General features: G+C 36.2%; 1 protein-coding gene across 1 annotated transcript in view; it reads left to right on the top strand.

Moving 5' to 3' along the window:
* Window positions 1-7,872, top strand: part of LOC121324684 (short transient receptor potential channel 7-like) — a 45,175-nt gene extending 37,303 nt beyond the window's left edge. The window contains exons 8-12 of the mRNA XM_041266799.1: window positions 3,592-3,787; window positions 3,966-4,187; window positions 5,471-5,551; window positions 5,842-5,917; window positions 7,196-7,872. Coding sequence (XP_041122733.1) covers window positions 3,592-3,787; window positions 3,966-4,187; window positions 5,471-5,551; window positions 5,842-5,917; window positions 7,196-7,335 — 715 coding nt within the window. The 3' untranslated portion in view covers window positions 7,336-7,872. The remainder of the gene's footprint in view (window positions 1-3,591; window positions 3,788-3,965; window positions 4,188-5,470; window positions 5,552-5,841; window positions 5,918-7,195) is intronic.
* Window positions 7,873-21,046: the final 13,174 nt, after the last annotated feature.

Raw genomic sequence — 21,046 nt, 5'->3', positions numbered from 1 at the left:
TTAAGAGTAATATTATACTATATATAAATAAATGGTGATAAATTATTATAATAAGGTGTCCCTCTCAGCAAACACTCATAGTACATCATTTGGGGAGGTGGGCAGCAGGGATTCATATTAGTAATAAATTCCTGTGCTTTTAGCTTTGATTTAAAGCACTAAAGTTAATTTGGGATTAATATTCCAGGATAAACCCATTGATGGGAAGCCATCAATTAATGTTTTAATATTTTGCAGACTTGCCAAAGAATGAAGCATTGTTCTGATCATCTATTCATATCCGGCAGATTGGCTGTGATTGAAGCCATTTCTATGAGCAGTACTATTCACAAAATGGAACCAAAGAGATGAGTTATAACCAGTACACAGTGGAGCTTTCTGTGAACTTTACCTCATGAAAGGGATCTCTTGGGAATGTGTCACAGAATAATATGATTATTCTTTTAGCTGTGAATTTGTAATTCAACAAAGTAGGCCTCTAGAGGCTTGACAGTATACAGTGGTGACCATATGTATTGACATACGCTTGTTGTTGAAGCCAGGTACAGTACTGTTTAAATGTACTTTAACTCATTAATGTAATTCACTTTCAGATACATTACTTTTAAACATACACAATATATGTTCCCATTAATAATAATAATAATAATAATAATAAATAATAATAATAATAATAATAATAATAATAATAATAATAATAACAACAACAACAACTTTTGGGTGACATGACATGTCAACGCATGTACAAGCTTTTTGCAAGAGTCTGGTGGATAGAGAAAATACTCAATTGTTCAAAGTGGGTGGTTCTGTGTGAGTATCGCAACACAAATCAGTTTGTGAGTAAAGACATAAACACCTGTGACTTTGTTTTTGTTTGTTCATGTCTTCCCTCACTCCATTGTGCTTTCTGTTTACACCAAGTGTCATTAACAAATTACTTATGACAAAATATTTACTGTAATAAATTTATTTTTTTATATTATGACGTCACTATTGCAATAGGTCCCGACAAGCGTAGTACACATCTTGCCTCTCATTATTATTATTATTATTATTATTATTATTATTATTATTATTATTATTATTATTTTTATTTTATTTATTTATTTATTTATTTATTTATTGTATCCATTTTCCAATTTTTCTCCCAATTTTGGAATGTCCAATTATTATTCAACCTGGTTCTTTGCTGCAACCCTCAAACCAACTTGGGAGAGATGAAGACGAGCACTCGCGTCCCCCGAAACAAGTGCCGTCAGCCGTCCGCTTTTTTCGTTCAGCAAGCCTGCCATGCAGCCATATCCAAAACTTACAGCTTTGGAGGACCATGCAGTTCCGAATTGTGTACAGGCCAGCCTGCAGGTGCCCGGCCAGCCACAGGGGTCGCCGGTGTGCGATGAGCCAAGGTCTCCCCAGCTGAGCTAACCCCTACCCTGCCTGGGCAGTGCTTGGCTAGTTGTACGCCGCCCGTTGGGAACTCCCGTCCACTGTCGGCAGTGACATGGCTTGGATTCCAACTGGTGGTCTCTGGGCAGAGTGCCTTTACCAAATGCGCCACTAGGAAGCCCCTTTGTATTATTACTAATAATATTATCATTCAAGAGTAAGTCGTTTCAAGTTTAATTTTACTTGCTTTTTTACATTTCCCTTGTATATGGGGTTTACAGCCGTTCTGAGTGGTTCCAAGTTCTGGTGCTCACATACAAAGTTATCATTATTATCTAAATCTACCCTTACCTAGCTTTGAACTTGGAGCAGACCCTGGATTGAACAGCATTCATAGCATCAACACTGCCAGCCCCATCCCCTCTCTTGAGAGATTAATCTATATATATTATATATATTATAGATATATATATAGAGAGGAGAGAGAGAGAGAGAGAGAGAGAGAGAGAGAGAGAGAGAGAGAGAGAGAGAGAGAGAGATACATACACACACACACAGTACTGTGCAAAAGTTTTAGGAAGGTGTGAAAAAATGCTGTAAAGTAAGAATGCTTTCAAAAATAGACACGTTAATAGATTATATTTATCAATTAACTAAATGCAAAGTGAGTGAACAGAAGAAAAATCTACATCAAATCAATATTTGGTGTGACCACCCTTTGCCTTCAAAACAGCATCAATTCTTCTAGGTGCACTTGCACAAAGTCAGGGATTTTGTAGGCATATAGTCAGGTGTATGATTAAACAATTATACCAAACAGGTGTTAATGATCATAAATTCAATATGTAGGCTGAAACACAATCATTAACTGAAACAGAAATAGCATGTGTAGGAGGAATAAAACTGGGTGAGGAACAGCCAAACTCAGCTAACAAGGTAAGGTTGCTGAAGACAGTTTACTGTCAAAAGTCATACACCACGGCAAGTCTGAGCACAGCAACAAGACACAAGGTAGTTATACTGCATCAGCAAGGTCTCTCACAGGCAGAAATTTCAACGGAGACAGGGGTTTCCAGATGTGCTGTCCAAGCTCTTTTGAAGAAGCACAAAGAAACGGGCAACATTGAGGACCGTTGACGCAGTGGTCAGCCAAGGAAACTTACTGCGGCAGATGAAAGACACATCATGCTTACTTCCATTCGCAATCGGAAGATGTCCAGCAGTGCCATCAGCTCAAAATTGGCAGAAAACAGTGGGACCCTGGTACACCCATCTACTGTCTGGAGAAGTCTGGTCAGAAGTGGCCTTCATGGAATACTTGTGGCCAAAAAGCCATACCTCCGACTTGGAAACAAGGCCAAGCGACTCAACTATGCATGAAAACACAAGAACTGGGGTGCAGAAAAATGGCAGCAGGTGCTCTGGACTGATGAGTCAAATTTTGAAATATTTGGCTGTAGCAGAAGGCAGTTTGTTCGCCGAAGGACTGGAGAGCAGTACACAAATGAATGTATGCAGGCAACAATGAAGCATGGTGGAGGTTCCTTGCAAGTTTGGGGCTGCATTTCTACAAATGGAGTTGGGGATTTGGTCAGAATTAATGGTCTCCTCAATGCTGAGAAGTACAGGCAGACACTTATTCATCATGCAGTACCATCAGGGAGGCATCTGATTGGCCCCAAATTTATTCTACAACATGACAACAACCCCAAACATACAACGAAAGTCAATAAGAACTATCTTCAGCGTAAAGAAAAACAAGGAGTCCTGGAAGTGATGGTATGGCCCCCACAGAGCCCTGATCTCAACATCATCGAGTCTGTCTGGGATTATATGAAGAGAGAGAAGCAACTAATGCTGCCTAAATCCACACAAGAACTGTGGTTAGTGCTCCAAAATGTTTGGGCCAACCTACCTGCCGAGTTCCTTCAAAAACTGTGTGCAAGTGTACCTAGAAGAATTGATGCTGTTTTGTAAGCATTCTTACTTTACAGCATTTTTTCACACCTGCCTAAAACTTTTGCACAGTACTGTATATGATATAAAGGAGATGCTGTACGGATTGATTTACAGAACTTCTCCAGCACAGATAGGTTAGACTATCCCAGTTATAATTATAATATTATAATATTATAATGTTATAATGTTTCATATTATTTTATTTACATTTTTTGTTGTTTTTTCTTTTTCTCTTTTTTATTACAGCGTTGAAGAAAGTTTTAAAACTTTATTCTGGTCCATCTTTGGCTTGTCTGAGGTGATTTCTGTTGTTCTAAAGTACGACCACAAGTTTATAGAGAACATCGGTTATGTGCTGTATGGTGTCTACAATGTAACTATGGTGGTGGTCCTACTCAACATGCTGATTGCTATGATCAACAACTCCTATCAGGAGATAGAGGTAAGCCAAATAGCCCATTTATTGTAAGTTTAAACCATTTCCCCATTCCTTAACAGGATTATCAGCAGTATGTTAGTTATAAAAGCATTATGATCACTAAAGAGCTCTTCTGATGGAAACTAAACATCATGTTAGCTCTCTGTTCTATCTCTAGTCTACCATTTCCTCTTTTCCACAGGAAGACGCGGATGTCGAGTGGAAATTTGCTCGTGCAAAGCTCTGGCTGTCCTACTACGATGAGGGCAGGACATTACCTGCTCCCTTCAATCTGATGCCCAGCCCTAAATCGTTCTACTATCTCATCCTGCGCATCAAGTCCTGCCTCATCTGGCTCTGCAAGGCCAAGGCCAAGAAGTGTGACAGTGAAGTGGAAATGGGAATGCTCAACTCCCAGATAAAAGTTAGTACCGCTGTACTGTACATGACATATCAGTGTATCAAATCCAGTAAGGGACATCACAATGCAGCCTGCATCGTTAGGGACTATGGGCCTTAAAGCATCTATCTCATCTTAGATGGAAGAAATGCCACCCTTTCAAAACATTTTTTTCAGTTGCTCGATTTCAGAATGGTACATCTCAGGGATCGCTCTAGTCCAGATCTGAAGGTATTTAACTTTCCAATTTAAAACTTTCATGTGTCTGTTCTACCACAGAGACTATACTTTAATAAAAGATAATTAATTGGGTTTACAGGCGGAGGCCTACTCGTCCATTTTCCATTTCCCATTTCCAATAGAAAAACTGATTTACTCTGAAGACTTTGTGATTCTGTATGGAATTAATAACAGCACATAAGCTAGGTACATTATTTAAGTGGTAGTGGCTGTCAGTAAAGGCTCTACCGTGTGGTAGTTGACTGTGAGCGGAGTTATGCGTCCCAAGGTGAGGGTGGTAACGAAAGACAAGGTCAACTACCACATGGTAGAGCCTTCATCGAGAGAGCACAATCACTATTAGAAAAACCTTTGTCTTATTATTTTCTTTAAAAAAAAAACACTTTAAAACCTAGACTTAGTTTAAACATATACTGAACCACTGAGAAGCGTTTTAGGAGTTTCAGTTTTAGGAGCACGTACATAATTGGATAAAAAATAATTAAATCACTTTTTTAATGGTCTGAGCTGCTTTTAGTTTATTTGGACAGTGTCAGATATCTTAATGGGGCAATATTCTTGAATTGTCCATGTCTCAGTTTGTTGTTGTTGAAACATGCTGACCTCCTGTCCAACTGACAGGCTGCGATTGGCTGATTTGGCAGTTGAGGGTACAGGATTGGTTACTTTTGTTGGTGCAAAGTATTGATTGGCTGGTTTTGGTGGATAATAAAATAAATCTGGACCAATTGTGTCTTTGTTTAGTATTTGTTGACCAATAGATGCGAATCGATTTTTAATTACGGCAAGTCACAATGAAAAAGCAGACACTTGCACAGATTAATTTATTTATGTTAATGCTGTCACGTACCAGCATCTACTGTCTGATAAAAGCCCGCCAAGGCCCCATGTCAACATGACTAAGCACAGTTCAATCATTTGAGCACTTGATGATGTGATTTTTTTGTTTGTTTGTTTGTTTTTTTAATCATATCCGGCTGTCGCTAATTAAAACAGTAATAGAAATAAAGAACATTTAAAAAAAAAGTAAATCCTAATAAACTGTGTGCATGCTGTTTTATATTCAGCCAGATCGTTATAGAGCTAGCATTCGAACTACAGATGGCTCTGACATAAGAAAACCCATCAAAAATCCAACCCGCTATCAGGTCAGTAACATGGGTCGCTTTTTATATTTTATGCATTTTTTATAAAAAGGTTATTGAAATGAAAGCCTGCAAGTCACTAAAGATGATGTGCTTACATAGATTTCAATTAGCGAAAGATTTTTTCACATTTTACTATAGTACACTATGCTGTATGGAAGATTGTCAAACATTATTGTGAGGTGGGGTTCAAACAGTCGTATCAGTTTCACACAGACATGGAAACTGCAGTTCTTTATCAGCAGATTTGGGCTTGTCGGTAACTTTTTACACTCCTCTTTTCTTCTTGAAAGAAAATAATGAAGAGGCTCATCAAACGCTATGTACTGAAGGCTCAGGTCGACAAAGAGAATGATGAAGTCAATGAAGGTAAATGTTAGTTTGTACCAGAGCCATGACTAGGTCAAGTGTAAGTGTGCTTGTTCCCTTACTAATACAGAAATACACATTTGTAAGGAGTTTTACTTATCTAAACCACCACCCTAAAACTCATAACCCTGCTTTATTGAGAACGTCTTCCCATTATATTTCAAGAAGGTATGGATTGAACAGATAGAACTCATGTTATTGCGCTTATAAAATTATGTTATTGCTCTTCTAAAATGGCTCCTCGTGTATGGATATGGAACTGTTACTTTCCTGAGTGGAATTAAATGAGATCTGAAGCACTGGTTGTACTCTTTTAACCATATGGGATTGGGAAGTCAGCAGCCAATCAGAATGCTCTACACTTCCTAGGCATTTTATAAATAATGCTAAGAAGGGTTAAACACTAATATGAGGATTGCAGACTTAAAGGGTGCCGGTTTTGATATCCACCGCTGTTTTGATCATTTAATCAGATCCTTACATATTATTATAGAGTTCCGTACCACTAAATTGAGGTACTGGACTTTTATCATGCAAATGAGGAAGACCCCATAACACACACATGCCAGAGACACATGTATATTCATTATCCTCCCAAAATGTTTTTAGACAGATGATCCAACACAGAAAGAAAGATGTAGAGCATTCAGCCTTCAATCACTGCAAATATATATATATATATATATATATATATATATATATATATATATATATATATATATATATATATATATTGGGTATGTCAGTAAACCATCATTAAACATTTCTTTAATTCACATGCTACAAAATGTATAGCATTTGCTCAATATGCCTGTATTTGCCGGTTATCTATTGAGGGATACCAAGATAGTCAGTGAGTAAGGGGTGGCTGGGGTAACCTCAGTGGTTCAGCATTAGGTCATCAGTTCCACTACTTGTTGGAAGGCAGTGTAGAGTCACTATGAGTCAGTGGTCCAATTTCCTGAAAGCTAGCAGAAAATCTAATATATGATAAAACTTAGTACACTACTGCTTCCTGTTATGTTACCTTCAATTGTGCAGTCAAGAGTTGTACCGTTTGGCCATCAAATGGTTTGGTTGAAAAAACACTGCATTAGCTCCCTATTACTTCCACTCTATCCCTTTAAGTTTGGAGCCTGACGATGTTCTGAATTCCTCTTTAGCTATCATGATAGAAGATTGTCACGACTTCCACTTAAATCACAGATCTTTTGGGGCCCAGCTTTCTGTTTCCTCCACCCTGTTTCCTGCTGAACTCATTGTGCTCTTGAATTTCAGGTGAGCTCAAGGAGATTAAACAAGACATCTCCAGCCTGCGCTACGAGCTTCTGGAGGAGAAATCCCAGGCGACGGGGGAACTAGCAGAACTCATTCAGCAGCTCAGCGACAAACTCAGGAGGAACACGAAAAAACCTTGAGGAAAAAACTCAAATAAATGAGGATGTGATCAAGTGAAACAAGCGAGGAGAGCATTTTTACATGTCAAGTGTGTCAAAAACAGGGAGAGTTTTATTAAGCCTTACAAAAACCTTTAGTTTTCAATGGACCAAACTTCATGACAAACTGCTGTGAGGAAATGAAATGCTGTCTGTATTCAAAGAAGCTTATAAATGCTTAGCAGCTTCATTGAGACATTGGGATTTTATTGAGGAAGTTTTGTACTGTGGACCAATCAACGGACCTATTCTCAATCAAGCCAAACCAAGACCCCCCACTCTCCAGTAATCAATGAAAAGGAACTGTAAATCCTATCCTATGGAAAACTATGACACAATTGTAAGTTGTAAGTGGTGGTAAAATTCAGTTCCCTTCCTGTAATGTTTTCAGTTACAAGGCAAATAGTAATTGTATGGAAACTACTGACTCTGATCCATTTTTGTAATGAAAACAACCAGGTTAATTTTCGTATTGAACTTTCAGTGAAGTATGCTGTTCAGAAACCTGTTTTCAATTTATTTTAAGAGGGATGTTCTTATTTTTCAAATAATTTGAATTTAATTATATAAACTTATTTATTTATTTATTTATTTTTATAGTAGGGCCCTAAATTGTATGTATTCACAACAGCAGCACAAAGTGGCACAATAATACAACTGCAGATTTTAGCAAAGATGACTGAATTGTGCCTATCGTCAGCATTCAGAAGAGCTCCTAATGCAGTCCTCATATTCAACACCTTTTGCCGTCGTTTGTTTTTAAGAACATCTGTGCATGTGCCTATTTTTTTTTGCCCAAATTGTTTAAGACATGACTTGTGTAACGGGCAGTGTTGTGTGATACACGACTGTTACAGATTCTGTCCTACAGCACTCCCATTGCTATCTCCAATAAAGAATACAAAACATTGAAAACTCATTTTCTATAATATCGGTACAATCTATATAAATCGGCACTCTAATTAATGAATTACCTGATGTGTCAAAATATTATCATATATTATATATATATATATATATATATATATATATATATATATATATATATATATATATATATAGATTGCTACTTCAGCAAAACGATACCTTAGCAATCATCTTTTTAATGTAGTCACAGACATGCATGTTTTTCTCCTGTGATCGGTCTTTTCTGATGTGTGGGTGTGTTTATACAAGTGGGTCTTAACGAATAATTATTTTAATTGTGTCTGAACACATACATATGTTTCTTGAAGGTGAGTTAGATGCTTTTACTATCAACAGTGGGAACTGTGTAAAGCTCTTTTTTGGGTCTACTTTCTTTAAGTTCCCAGAGCCTTCTCACAAACAGAAGTTGTAAACCAGTCTGGCTACTTTTAAAGTACTAGAATAATATAGTATATAAATAGCTTGACACAATTGTTCAAGAACATGTCTGTAATCTCTTCGTAATGAACCAAGCATCCAAATTTGTTTTTGTGTCATTCACAGCTCTGTTACATTTTCTGCCCAACTGTGATTTTTTTTTTTTTAGTAAAGGAAGATGTTAGAATAGGGTACAGTACCTTCAGAAATTCCAGAATGCCTGGCTTATGTATTGTAGACATGATTTCCATCTTTCTTTATCAAAAAGGAACTGTGCTGGTTGAATAGAAGCTTCCTATGAGCTGCATAGATATAACCAGGTAGATTGGTATTGACGGTGGTCATGTGTAAAAGCAGGGTAGAAAAGTAATTTCGTCCCTTCAGCTCTTATCAGTTGCCAGTTTGGTTTCAGCTCAGATCCCAGAAATGGCTCAGGAAGTATATTTCTCATTAGAAGCCTGTAAACATCCATACAACATAACAGGACATCATAACCAGATTGTTTGCAGCATGAACATGATATACATCATCTTTATAAAGGACTATGTTAAGCTGCCATATACAGTATTTGTAAATATATATATATATATATATATATATATATATATATATATATATATATATATATAATATATATATATATATGAAGCTATTAAATGCTGTATTTTTCACTTGTATTAAACTCTTTAATGATAAAAAAAAAAAAAAAAAAAACTTGTATACTGTAATATTTTCAACCAAAATTAAAATCTCTATATAACAATACTGCTGTGAATTTGATTGATGTGTACACAGTATGGTGCAGATAATAATTCTATTGCAGGGGTAATAAAAAGGGTTGAAAACATAAATGGTGCAGTTTGTAGTTGGTTGTTATTTGTCTAGTAAAAAATGCTCCAGACATCTGTGGGACCAGGCGCATATGCTTATAAAATTTACATGATAAAGGAAGTGGGCTGATAACTTTATATTATTGGCTGAATATTCTTTGTTGCTTCACTTTTGTTTTAAAGTGGTAAGGAGTTTCATTTAAGATTTTCTTGTAGTTTAGTCATTGTTTCAATAACCTTCAATGTTGACAGTTGGGAGTAAAAGGCTTTGTGATTTGTTGTGTGACACTATAACATATAACATATACTGTATGCATTTTATGTAATATATATAGAAGCTGAAGCAGAATGTGGTCCACAGGTACACAGCAATAATGAGACAGGAATACAATTGGATTGGATTTCTGTTTTTCTTCAGTATTTTGTGATAATATCAAAGGAGGTCCTATCAAATTGTAATTAGGATATGCTGTACTTATGATTAAGACTTCTCTTTTCAACCACAAACCTAAGCAGTGAATGATGTGGCACAGTGAGACAATCAGTCCTAGATTATCCCTCTCTGAAAGCCAATGCAGGAACCTGCTGCTGTAAATATAGTGTGTGTGGGAATGTAAGGTTGGCAGGGATGGGGTTAAATCTGTTCCTGCCCTACAGTCACAGATGTGGCCATTCCCAAATAGGTAATTGAGGAGTGGCCACATGCATATAAGGATGGAGAAATCCTTTGTCTGGTGAAGGAGAAGGTGAGTTTAAACTGTGCGTTGTGCGTTGTGTGTTGTATGTGTGTTGTGAAGGCGAATTCCCAGCCTGACAACAGTGTTTATATGGTATTGTTTTGTTTGAACCTTTTATTTTATTAATCGTGCTCAACAGCACTTTAATTGCAGCTTCTTTCTCTGAGTCTCTCATCCCTGGTGCTATGCTGCTACAAGCACTTAAAACACAGCAAGAGAAGGATTTAAAACACACCCTGCACTTCACATGCACAATCTATGAGCCACTCTGGAACTCCACTCTGTTCCTAACTAGATGTATTATTTAAAAAAGAAAAAAGAAAGAAATAATTCTTGTCTTGAAAATGCCCAGACTCATTCCGCGATTAGGTCAAGTGAGTTAATCTGTCTTGGACCTCTGTCACTGTACTAGCTGATCTCCCTTCAAAAGATCTCCAATGCAGAACAAGCTAGAATATTACAGCCGGCTTGGATCAGTGCGTTCACAGTGTGCTATCAGGAGGCTGACTAGGCTCTGTCAAGAATGCATTGATTGGAAGGGAGCTCATTTTAGAGGTGACACTTTATTACCGACCCTCAATAAAGTATATTTTATTATAGTTTGATTGCCTTTCATTATGATGATATAACAATTGTTTTAAAATTATTGATTAAGCAAAGTCATATTTAATAGAAGAGGCAAGATTAAGCATCTGAGCAATATACCAATTATTTAAGAGTAAAACATCTACATTTACTTGAGTACATTTTTGTTTTAAATATATTTCTATAATTTCAATTTAAGACATAAACCACTGGGGCTCATCTCTATGTTGAATGGGATTCTAGTGCAACCTGGCCCAGCCATTTGCCCTCAGACATGTCAACCTTGTTTTTTTTTTTTTTTTTTTTTTTTTTTTTTAATTTAAATTATGATTTCTAGTATTTATTCACGTAGAGTAAGTGGCACGTGAATACATTTCTAGCAGTAAAGATCGTCAATTACCAGAATTACTGGTCTTAATTTTTTTTTTCCAAGTTTCAAAAGTGGTTTTATTATCTATCTATCTATCTATCTATCTATCTATCTATATATATATCTATATATATATCTATATATATATATATATATATATATATATATATATATATATATATATATATATATACACTGAACAAAAATATAAACGCAACATGTACAGTGTTGGTCCCATGTTTCATGAGCTGAAATAAAAGATCCCAGAAATTTTCCATACACACAAAAAGCTTTTTCTCTCAAATTTTGTACACCAATTTGTTTACATCCCTGTTAGTGAGCATTTCTCCTTTGCCAAGATAATCCATCCACCTGACAGGTGTGGCATATCAAGAACATGATTAAACAGCATGATCATTACACAGGTGCACCTTGCTGGGGACAATAAAAGGCCACTCTAAAATGTGCAGTTTTGTCACACTGCACAATGCCACAGATGTCTCAAGTTTTGAGGTAGCTTGCAATTGGCATGCTGACTGCAGGAATGTCCACCAGAGGTGTTGCCAGAGAATTAAATGTTCATTTCTCTAACATAAGCCACCTCCAACGTCGTTTTAAAGAATTTGGCAGTATGTCCAACCGGCCTCACAACCGCAGACCACGTGTAACCATGCCAGCCTAGGGCCTCTACATCCGGCTTCTTCACCTGCGGGATCGTCTGAGACCAGCCACCCGGACAGCTGATGAAACTCGTTGACCTCACCAGGGTCTTGACCTGATTGCAGTTCAGTGTCATAATCGACTTCTGTGGGCAAATGCTCACCTTCGATGGCCACTGGTATGCTGGAGAAGTGTGCTTTTCAAGGATGAATCCCTGTTTCAACTGTACCGGGTAGATGGTAGACAGCGTGTATGGCGTCATGTGGGCAAGTGGTTTGCTGATGTCAACGTTATGAACAGCGTGCCCAATGGTGGCAGTGGGGTTATGGTATGGGCAGGCATAACGAACACAATTGCATTTTACCGATGGCAGTTTGAATGCACAGAGATACCGTGACAAGATCCTGAGGCCCATTGTCGTGCCATTCTTCCGCTGCCATCACCTCATTTTTCAGCATGATAATGCACAGCCCCATGTCTCAAGGATCTGTACACAATTCCTAGAAGCTGAAAATGTCCCTATTCTTCCATGGCCTGCATACTCACCAGACATGTCACCCATTGAGCATGTTTGGGATGCTCTGGATCGACGTGTATGACAGCGTGTTCCAGTTCCCGCCAATATCCATCAACTTCACACAGCCATTGAAGAGGAGTGGGACAACATTCCACAGGCCACATTCAACAGCCTGATCAACTATGCAAAGGAGATGTGTTGCGCTGCATGAAGCAAATGGTGGTCACACCAGATTGTCTGATCCACGTCCCTACCTTTTTTTGTTTAAGGTATCTGTGATCAACAGATGCATATCTGTATTCCTGGTCGTGTGAAATCCGTAGATTAGGGCCTAATGAATTTATTTTAATTGACTGATTTCCTTCTATGAATTGTAACTCAGTAAAATGAAATTGTTGCATGTTGCGTTTATATTTTTGTTCAGTGTGTGTATATATATATATATATATATATATATATATATATATATATATATATATATATATATATATATAGTGAAAGATCCTCGCACTCTCGTGGTTCGTTGCCCCTTTAAGACAGACCCAGGACACAGAAATGGATTTTCATAATGCTGACGCGCACTTTTAATGAACACAAACAAAAATAAACAAAACAAACAAACACCTAGCTCCTTCTTGGCGCACTAACTATACAGTCAGGATTCCTCTTACTAACACCCCAGACAGCTAAGCTGTTTACCTGTACCCCAAAACCAGAAAACCACACAGTTTAACACAGTACCTCACTCTGACTGCTCGGAACAAGAGCACACTTTCTGTTCCTTCCCTCAGCAGCCCTGAACAGACTGGCTGCATTCTTTAAATACCCTGCACCTGGCTCTAATTTACAATTAACACCAGGTGCAGGGGATTACTAAACAATAAAACAATTAGCCCATTCACCCAATGTGCATTCTCAGATGTTTTCTGCAGGGAAGGATTTTAACCCCCTCCCTGCTATATTACTATATATATATATATATATATATATATATATATATATATATATATATATATATATATATATATATATATACACACACACACACACACACACACACACACACACACACATACATTATCGAAATTCAAAGCTGTGAAGATGGTATAACCTAGAGAACCCAGAAACTGATTTGAAAACTTACAAAATCACCTTTCATTCTGTCAGGGAAGTTGTTGCTATAAATCTGTGTGAAAGTCTGTTCTCCGAAATTATTCATGGTGTTTGTTAGGATCTTTATCAAAATGTGTCAGATCTGCTCTTCTGCTTATTAGCATGCACAACAGGATATTAAACACTTAAGAAATTAACTATTCAGAAAATGTAGATGATGTCCCTTTATGAGGATTTTGCTTTCCAGACTGTGCCAATGAGTAATGCTATGAACCCTAAGAGCATGAAAAGCCACTAAAATGTTTCCAAGTCATCATGGCATTAAAAGCACTGAGAAACACAATGGAGAACAGGAACGGTAATTCTCCCGCAAGGTTTTTTTTTTTTTTTTAGCATGTTTTTAAAAAATATTCCATTAAAGTCATTTTTTTTTTTTCTTTCAGAATAAATTGAATGTGCAGCAATCCCTTTAGAAGCCTAAAGGGAGAATTTGTTTGAAAGATTATTGGGCAAATATATCTGTCTTCTCCAGATGAGGAACAAAAAAACCCTTGTCAATTAGGCTCTTTTCATATATGAATGTCAAACATGAAGGAACTGTATTTTTACAGCCTTATATATGATTTTACATAGCATGATACATAATGTGCACACTCTCTTGTACACAATTATGTTACAGCCTTTTTTCAAAGAGTTCTAACCATTAGAGCAGAATGTAGACTCCAGAGAAACATCCCAAGGCAATTCACGTCTGTTGGTGTTAATCATAAATAAAGCTCTCACATTTGTAAAAAGTGGCATGTGACTCCCTTGAGATAAACAGAATGTTTATTTGGGTTCTTCTCAACTTCTTCAAGACTGGATTTAACACATCCTTTAATATGTAAAGTACTGGTATGTGGTGTCAAGCTCAGCTTAAACGTTACACTTAAAATAACTGCAGGTTCATGACATCTATATAATTTCATAGGAACACAATATGAACATACTGATAACATTTTTTTTTTAAATAATGGGAACATATTGTGCTTTAGTGGCCATTGTGATACTTATTTTTCTTTCGTTTTCAGGCTCATTGTATGGTTATTCAGTATTTACTTTACAGTACATGGTCCCCAGTGGATCATCTTGTTACAACACTACTGCTTGGAGTGTAGGGTCATGTAAACTTGATATGAGTCATGTTTGTGCCAAGTTGCTGATCTTGGTTGTGTGCTCAAAGGAAGCACTGCATTGGCATTTGTTCTCCAGTGGGTTAAAGTTGGCTGTGTATAGTTCAATGAAGAGATGGTTCTCTGATACCCTTACCAAACATTGTTAATGATTATGCAGAACACTACAAAGCGGTTCTTGGGGCAGTTATAATGGCATGGGTCTTTGTAATTGCTGTCAGTAACTTGGTACAGTGAAGGGAATATTCATGAGATTCAAGACTGTGAACCAGTTCTTAATTCTCACCCTTTCAATGGGTTATTCACACTGTGAAGGGTTTTTTTTTATTGTCTCTGTTTTTTGCTGAAAGTTCCTTGCTTCTTGTGACTTATCTTGCTCACTGCATCTTATACACACTATCCCATTTTATTTTACTTCTACCAATTTACAAAGTTCTGGCGGCATTTTAGCTATGAAAATAATACTTTCTACTGGGTAATGTATCTAGAATATAGATCTATCACAGTGTGGCTCTCATAGGCATCTAACAAAAGATGATGGAAGTTTTTAACACCTTGAAATGTATTTGCCTGAGACACAACACTTAAAGGTCTACTACTTTCTCAGAGACAGATGAGCCTGCAAATGCAAACACCAGTGTGCTGCGTTCTCTGTGATGTGTAATTTTGAAATTATTTTTCTTTCATGTTATGTTTGAACAAAAGTACTCAGCATTTCCCACTTGACCCTGTACTACCAAAACTCTAAGGACCTTATTCTGAAGCAGGTGGTAAAGGCAAATACACATTTTCTGAGAGGAATAAAACTGCTTTGAAACTAGCAAGAAAAAGGCTCCCCAACCCAACTGTGCTGCTCAATCCCTGTTCTGAGTAGTTTCATTCAGGTTTTACTAGAAATATGCTTTATTTTAAATCATATTCCTATCCCAAAATGGTCCTTTATATTCCATTAAAATACTAGAACTGTAATAATAAAATACATATATAACATGTTTGGGAGGATAATAGGTGATTTGCATTTGGGTGTGATGAGAAAGAAAAATGGGTAAAGCAGGTATGCAGCTGGTAATTGTTTCTCAGGGGTGTTTGCCTGTTTCTCTTGTGGTTCTGACTAAAGGTCATCTAAATAGCAGTGTAGCCATACAGAAGGAAGCAGCTTGTGAATCAGATACATGTTTACAATTCTGCATCATAGCAAGCTGGGCCAGTCAGAGTAATAGAAAGGGAATGTTTTTAAAGGTAGGCATCTTTTATGACTTGGTTTTTAATAATAATAATAATAATAATAATAATAATAATAATAATAATAATAATAATAATAATACATTAAATATATAAAGGAGTAATGAGCAGACATTACGGTCCAATTAAAAATGCAATTTTCTGCTAAGATATTGTTGGTAGCACCATTCAAGCAAATAGAGTTTCCTTTAATCATTTTTTACTTGAGCTTTTGCCTTCTGCTTTGAAAAGGTGGCCTGTTTTAATTAAGCAACTGGTCCCAGGGGAGCGGGCACTGGCAGCTGATGGAACCAAGGAGGCTGACTGTGCCAGAAAGGACACTTTTATCTGCTTTTAATTTCTGTAAGAAATAAATAATAATAACGATACAAATAATTTATCCATATGATAGTTTGAGAATTTGGTTTATTCATGGCTATGCATTGCTCATAGTAATTATGCATGTACTATGTAGTACAAGGGCACTTCACTCATTTATGTAAAATCAGCAAGTTAAGTTTGTCTAACAATATTTTAATCTTGTTGTACACTGTGATAATACATAAGATTGAGTATTACCAATGCAACAACATGCGTGGTTACATAATAGAAAAGGTTGCAGTTACTAGCATCTTTTGTAATTACACTATTTCGATTGTTTAGTTGCAATGTAATTACTACATAACCACAGGTGTAATTACAGTGTAATTACTTTGTAATTAGATACTCTGTTACTGTAGTGTTACAAGTAATTAACTAGGGAGCACTATATTATAATGTGTGTACATCATATACAGTATGCAATATATATTACAAACAGTACATGTATTATAGCTAATCTTGTTAGTTAAAGAATATTTGAAGTAATAAAATGCAGTTTGATATGCACAACACCTTTCTAGACTGTAGACTTTTTTTTTTTTTTTTTTTTTTACACAATCCTAGAACAGTGCAATGCATTCATAACATGATTTGGTCTGTTAAAATATTTCATTAACCAAATCACAAATTAGTTAATACCTTTCAATTTTACTTTGTTCGCTTGTTTCAAAAGCTGTCAACTGCAGTCTTAGAAAATGTTGAAAGCAAAATTGGTTTTCCAGTCCAGCAGTCACGCAACAGCATTTGATGCCTCTCCCTGTGTGACTGCAATAATCTTCACGCTCTGTCTGAACAGATAGCGCTCCCAGTAAGCTAACCTGACTGGAATATTCTCAGCAGTTAGCTCTTACACTGCCAGTAGTATTTCCATTGCAATTTGGATGCGTTCTAATGAAAGCAGGTCTTTGGTAATGCAATTCTTCAGTGTCAACTCCAATACACAATGTCAATGGCAAATGCACATCTCAATTTTAGATTAGTTTGTCTCATAGGTTTATTTAAGCGTATGTTGTTGTTTTTTTGTATGTATTATAATCTACTATAGAATATTCTGTTCCTGTATTTGGGTATCCTAATTGGTCATGCAACCTGCTAGATTTGGTTGCTAATTTCAGCTTTGAATTCAAGGGTTCCAATCAATTACTATTTTAATAATATTTAAGTCGTGCTCCAAGCAATGTGCTCATCTGAGTAAAATATTTAAAAGGTATGTAATTTTTGTATTTTTTTATTATTATCATCAGGACACACTTATGTGGTGTTAATTCAATTTAAATAAATATATTTTAACATTTCCCTGGCTTATTGTTGAGCCACTCCTGTGATTTCTCAGAAAACCACAATTGTTTATCTACTCAAGGTGTGTTAACAGGCAACAGGTGTGTTAAGTCCTGGCTTCTGGTGAAACAATACATGAAAGCCATTAGAAAAATGTTATATTACATAAAACTCATAATTGCAGTGAGCTCACAGAAACAGATATATTTAAGAGGCTCTTGTAAAAGTGCTGATGATTTGCCTGTGTTACTTTTACCATTCCCAAGAAAGTTTCCATCACTCATCACCAATAGCACTGCGATGCCCTCCGTTGCTTGTTACATTCCTGTATTCAGTGCCACATATTCCCAAGACATTGCCTTAACCACTGTAAAAAGGAGCCAGGATTGCATGACAACTAATAGAGTCTAGACGACTGGTATAACTTTAAACTGGGCCTCCTTGTTTACAGTAAGTTAACATTAGGTACTTCCAATCAGTGCCCGAGAAATCACACAACAGTTTTTAATCCTGATGGTCCAAGATTTGTGTTAATCAGGGTCAGCGAAAACAGATAATAAATAGTGCTGGTTCACATACAAGGGTTAGTGAACTGCAACATTATTTCACTTGCTGACCAGTTTCGCCGGAAGTTGAAGATTTATAAGCTGCATGATTAAATTTAAAAGGACATTGGAAGCGCTGCTGTACTCGTGATCGCGTAACAAAGCTGCTAATTTCTTAAATTTGTTTCACCAAATGTATGTAACTTTTCTAGTTTGCACATCATTAACTATGTTAATTTGTAGTTCGAAATGATTTGTAATCATTTTAACAACGATAAATGGAACTTTTCTTTGTCAGATTTTAACATGAGTTTTAGGGCCCTTCCACACCTAGTTCGTTTGGACAAGTTAATTTGCACTAGAGTTCAGTTAACACCCATAACTGGTTTGTTTGGTTTTCCACCAAATGAAGGGACTAGTTAGTATTTCTTTAGTACTGTTTGTATGGTGCATAACATATTACTTATATAGGCTATTAGACTTAATTGTGTTATGCTGTGTTGCATACATATTAATGTACATTTAATAAAGTGGTCCAGGGTGTATACGTTTTATTAGCACTGGTCTGTAAAGTGTTTCAAAAGATTCACTTTGTAGTGACCACTCTGCCCAACTGAGAAGCAGTTGTACTGTTCTCCCTAAGGAGATGCTACTGGCCCAATATCTATAACTAAGTCAGCAAGAGAGACAGACAGCAAAAGCAGGGATGTCAGAAGTGTCAATTTCACAAACAAATGGTTTATTGTTGTGAACTACAATGTAACAAATGAAATATAAGGAAAACAACTTATTGCAGAGAACAGTTAATTAAGTGGAAGGTACAGGTAAGTAAGACAGTAAAGTGAACTAAACAAACATCCAAACAAAATAACACTAAAGCGAAATGAATGCGGTGTCCGTTGGGCCTCCAATAAACCCCCCCACACACAAAACACCACACCAATACAAAACAAAAACACCAACAGGCAAAAAAGACAAAGGTGAATGAGTAATTATATGGGGAAACCAATTATAGAGACAAGTCTTGATGGCAATGTATGAATTAAATTTAGGCCTAACAAGTCCAGTGAAGCAATGCACATGTAATCCAAAGTAACAAAAGAACAAAACCAAAATTAGAGGAACCAAAGTATCAAAGTAAAGTAGAATAAAACAACAAACAGAAAAGGAATAATCTCACCAACAAACAATGAAGTCCCGAATAGAGTCCTGTACTGATGATGATGGATGAAGGTTGATGAAAAAATAACGATCATAGAAAACAATGAGTCTGTCGAGTAATACCGGGTTGAATGGTGAACAGCCATTTGGAAAATATCAGGAGGATCAGGAACAAAATGGAGACTGAACACACAAACAAAAACAAACCCTAAACAGACTTTGAACAGCAACTAAACTTAAACAAGTAACAGTGTAAACAAAAAAAAAGTTTAGACAAAGTACAAGATTTTAACAAAAGAGTAAATGGATGCACATGTATTATCGAAAATAAAGTTACAGTTACAGTTACAGTGACACTGTAGTTAATCAATATGCTGTTTGTATAATGGATTCCTCAAGAGAAAAGAAAGTGCTCTCCTGGGCTAGCCAGCCAGCATTAATACAGGTGCTGGCTTCCAAGGAGCTCTGCAATTGGAGGAGTAGATATCTGAATGAGCCAATGGGGGGAGAGGATGAACAAAGGGTGATAGCAAGGAACTATGGGAAATTGATTTTTAACCTGGCCAGGCTACTAACCTTAATAAAAGGGACAGGTGGGTGAAACTTATACACACTTTACGGAGCATGTGAATTGCTACAACTTGAAATATTTTTCTTTCTGTAAATTAATGAATTTGAGTTTTTGCATTATTGTACATTTATGCAGTGACTTGCAAATGTAAATTCTCTAAAAAAAAATATGAAGTTTTTTTTTCTGATTTTGGATATTTTTAGTGTCTATTATATTTTATGCAGTATGGGGACAGCACTATGCATTCTGGGAAAAAAAAAAATGTGTATGCTGGACTTGACTGTTTAATGTATCCTCAGACTAGAAATAGGAATAGGAACTAGGAACACAATTTGAAAGTTAATCTTTTTTTTTTTTGAGAGAGAAATGGATGAAATAATAGATAATACTAAAAGAAAGTAAGCTGGAATTTAATAGTATCCATACATCAGATCAAATTAGCCCTTATTCATGTCGTATGTGTATCCTTCATGAAGTCTTTATGAATCTCACTTGTATCTCTTTCTGTATGTCAATGACTGTAGCACAGTGCAGGATGCTGGTTTATTTCTATGTCAAAATACATAGGAATGGGCCATTTTGTTTTAGTTGTCATTTGTGGCACTCATATGCCTGCCACTGGCAACCAGTGGAAAAACTACAAACAGCAGGAGATCAAAAGTAGAAACCTCAACAATAACTTTTAATATGGCTATAGATCACCAAGGGGAGCCAGGATGGTACTGGTAAAGTATGATGCTTGTAAAGCGTTGTTTTAGAGGGATAGGTGACCATTTTCCAGACTATATTCCTACAGCTATGGCTAAAAGTTTAGCATCACCCTATAGAAGGAACCAATTTTGCTTCATAAAGTTAAAAAAAAAAAAAAAAAAAAAAAATGTGTTGAATAATGTTACTTTAACATATTTAATTACCTACCAGTTTGTAGTTTTCCATATACTTAACGAAGAACTGACAAAAATTGAAAAATGTGACATTTCAAAAAATCTAACACAAAACACTGTACAATGCATGGCTTCCAGTAGTCTTTTGTGATATAATTTTCTACTGTAGTTTCTTTGATTAAATGATGTTAAATAAAATATCTAAATTATATCCATGTAATTGTTTTCATTTTTTTTAATTATGTCTCAATCCTAAAATTCTAGATACAAAACTTTTGGCCATAGCTGTATACTGATCAAATAATCATTAGGTTCAAGGCTATG

This window comes from Polyodon spathula, chromosome 12 (assembly GCF_017654505.1).
Source record: "Polyodon spathula isolate WHYD16114869_AA chromosome 12, ASM1765450v1, whole genome shotgun sequence".
In the NCBI taxonomy this organism is placed as follows: domain Eukaryota; kingdom Metazoa; phylum Chordata; class Actinopteri; order Acipenseriformes; family Polyodontidae; genus Polyodon; species Polyodon spathula.
The sequence above is the reverse complement of the archived record's forward strand: the minus strand, read 5'-3'. Positions and strand labels throughout refer to the sequence as shown.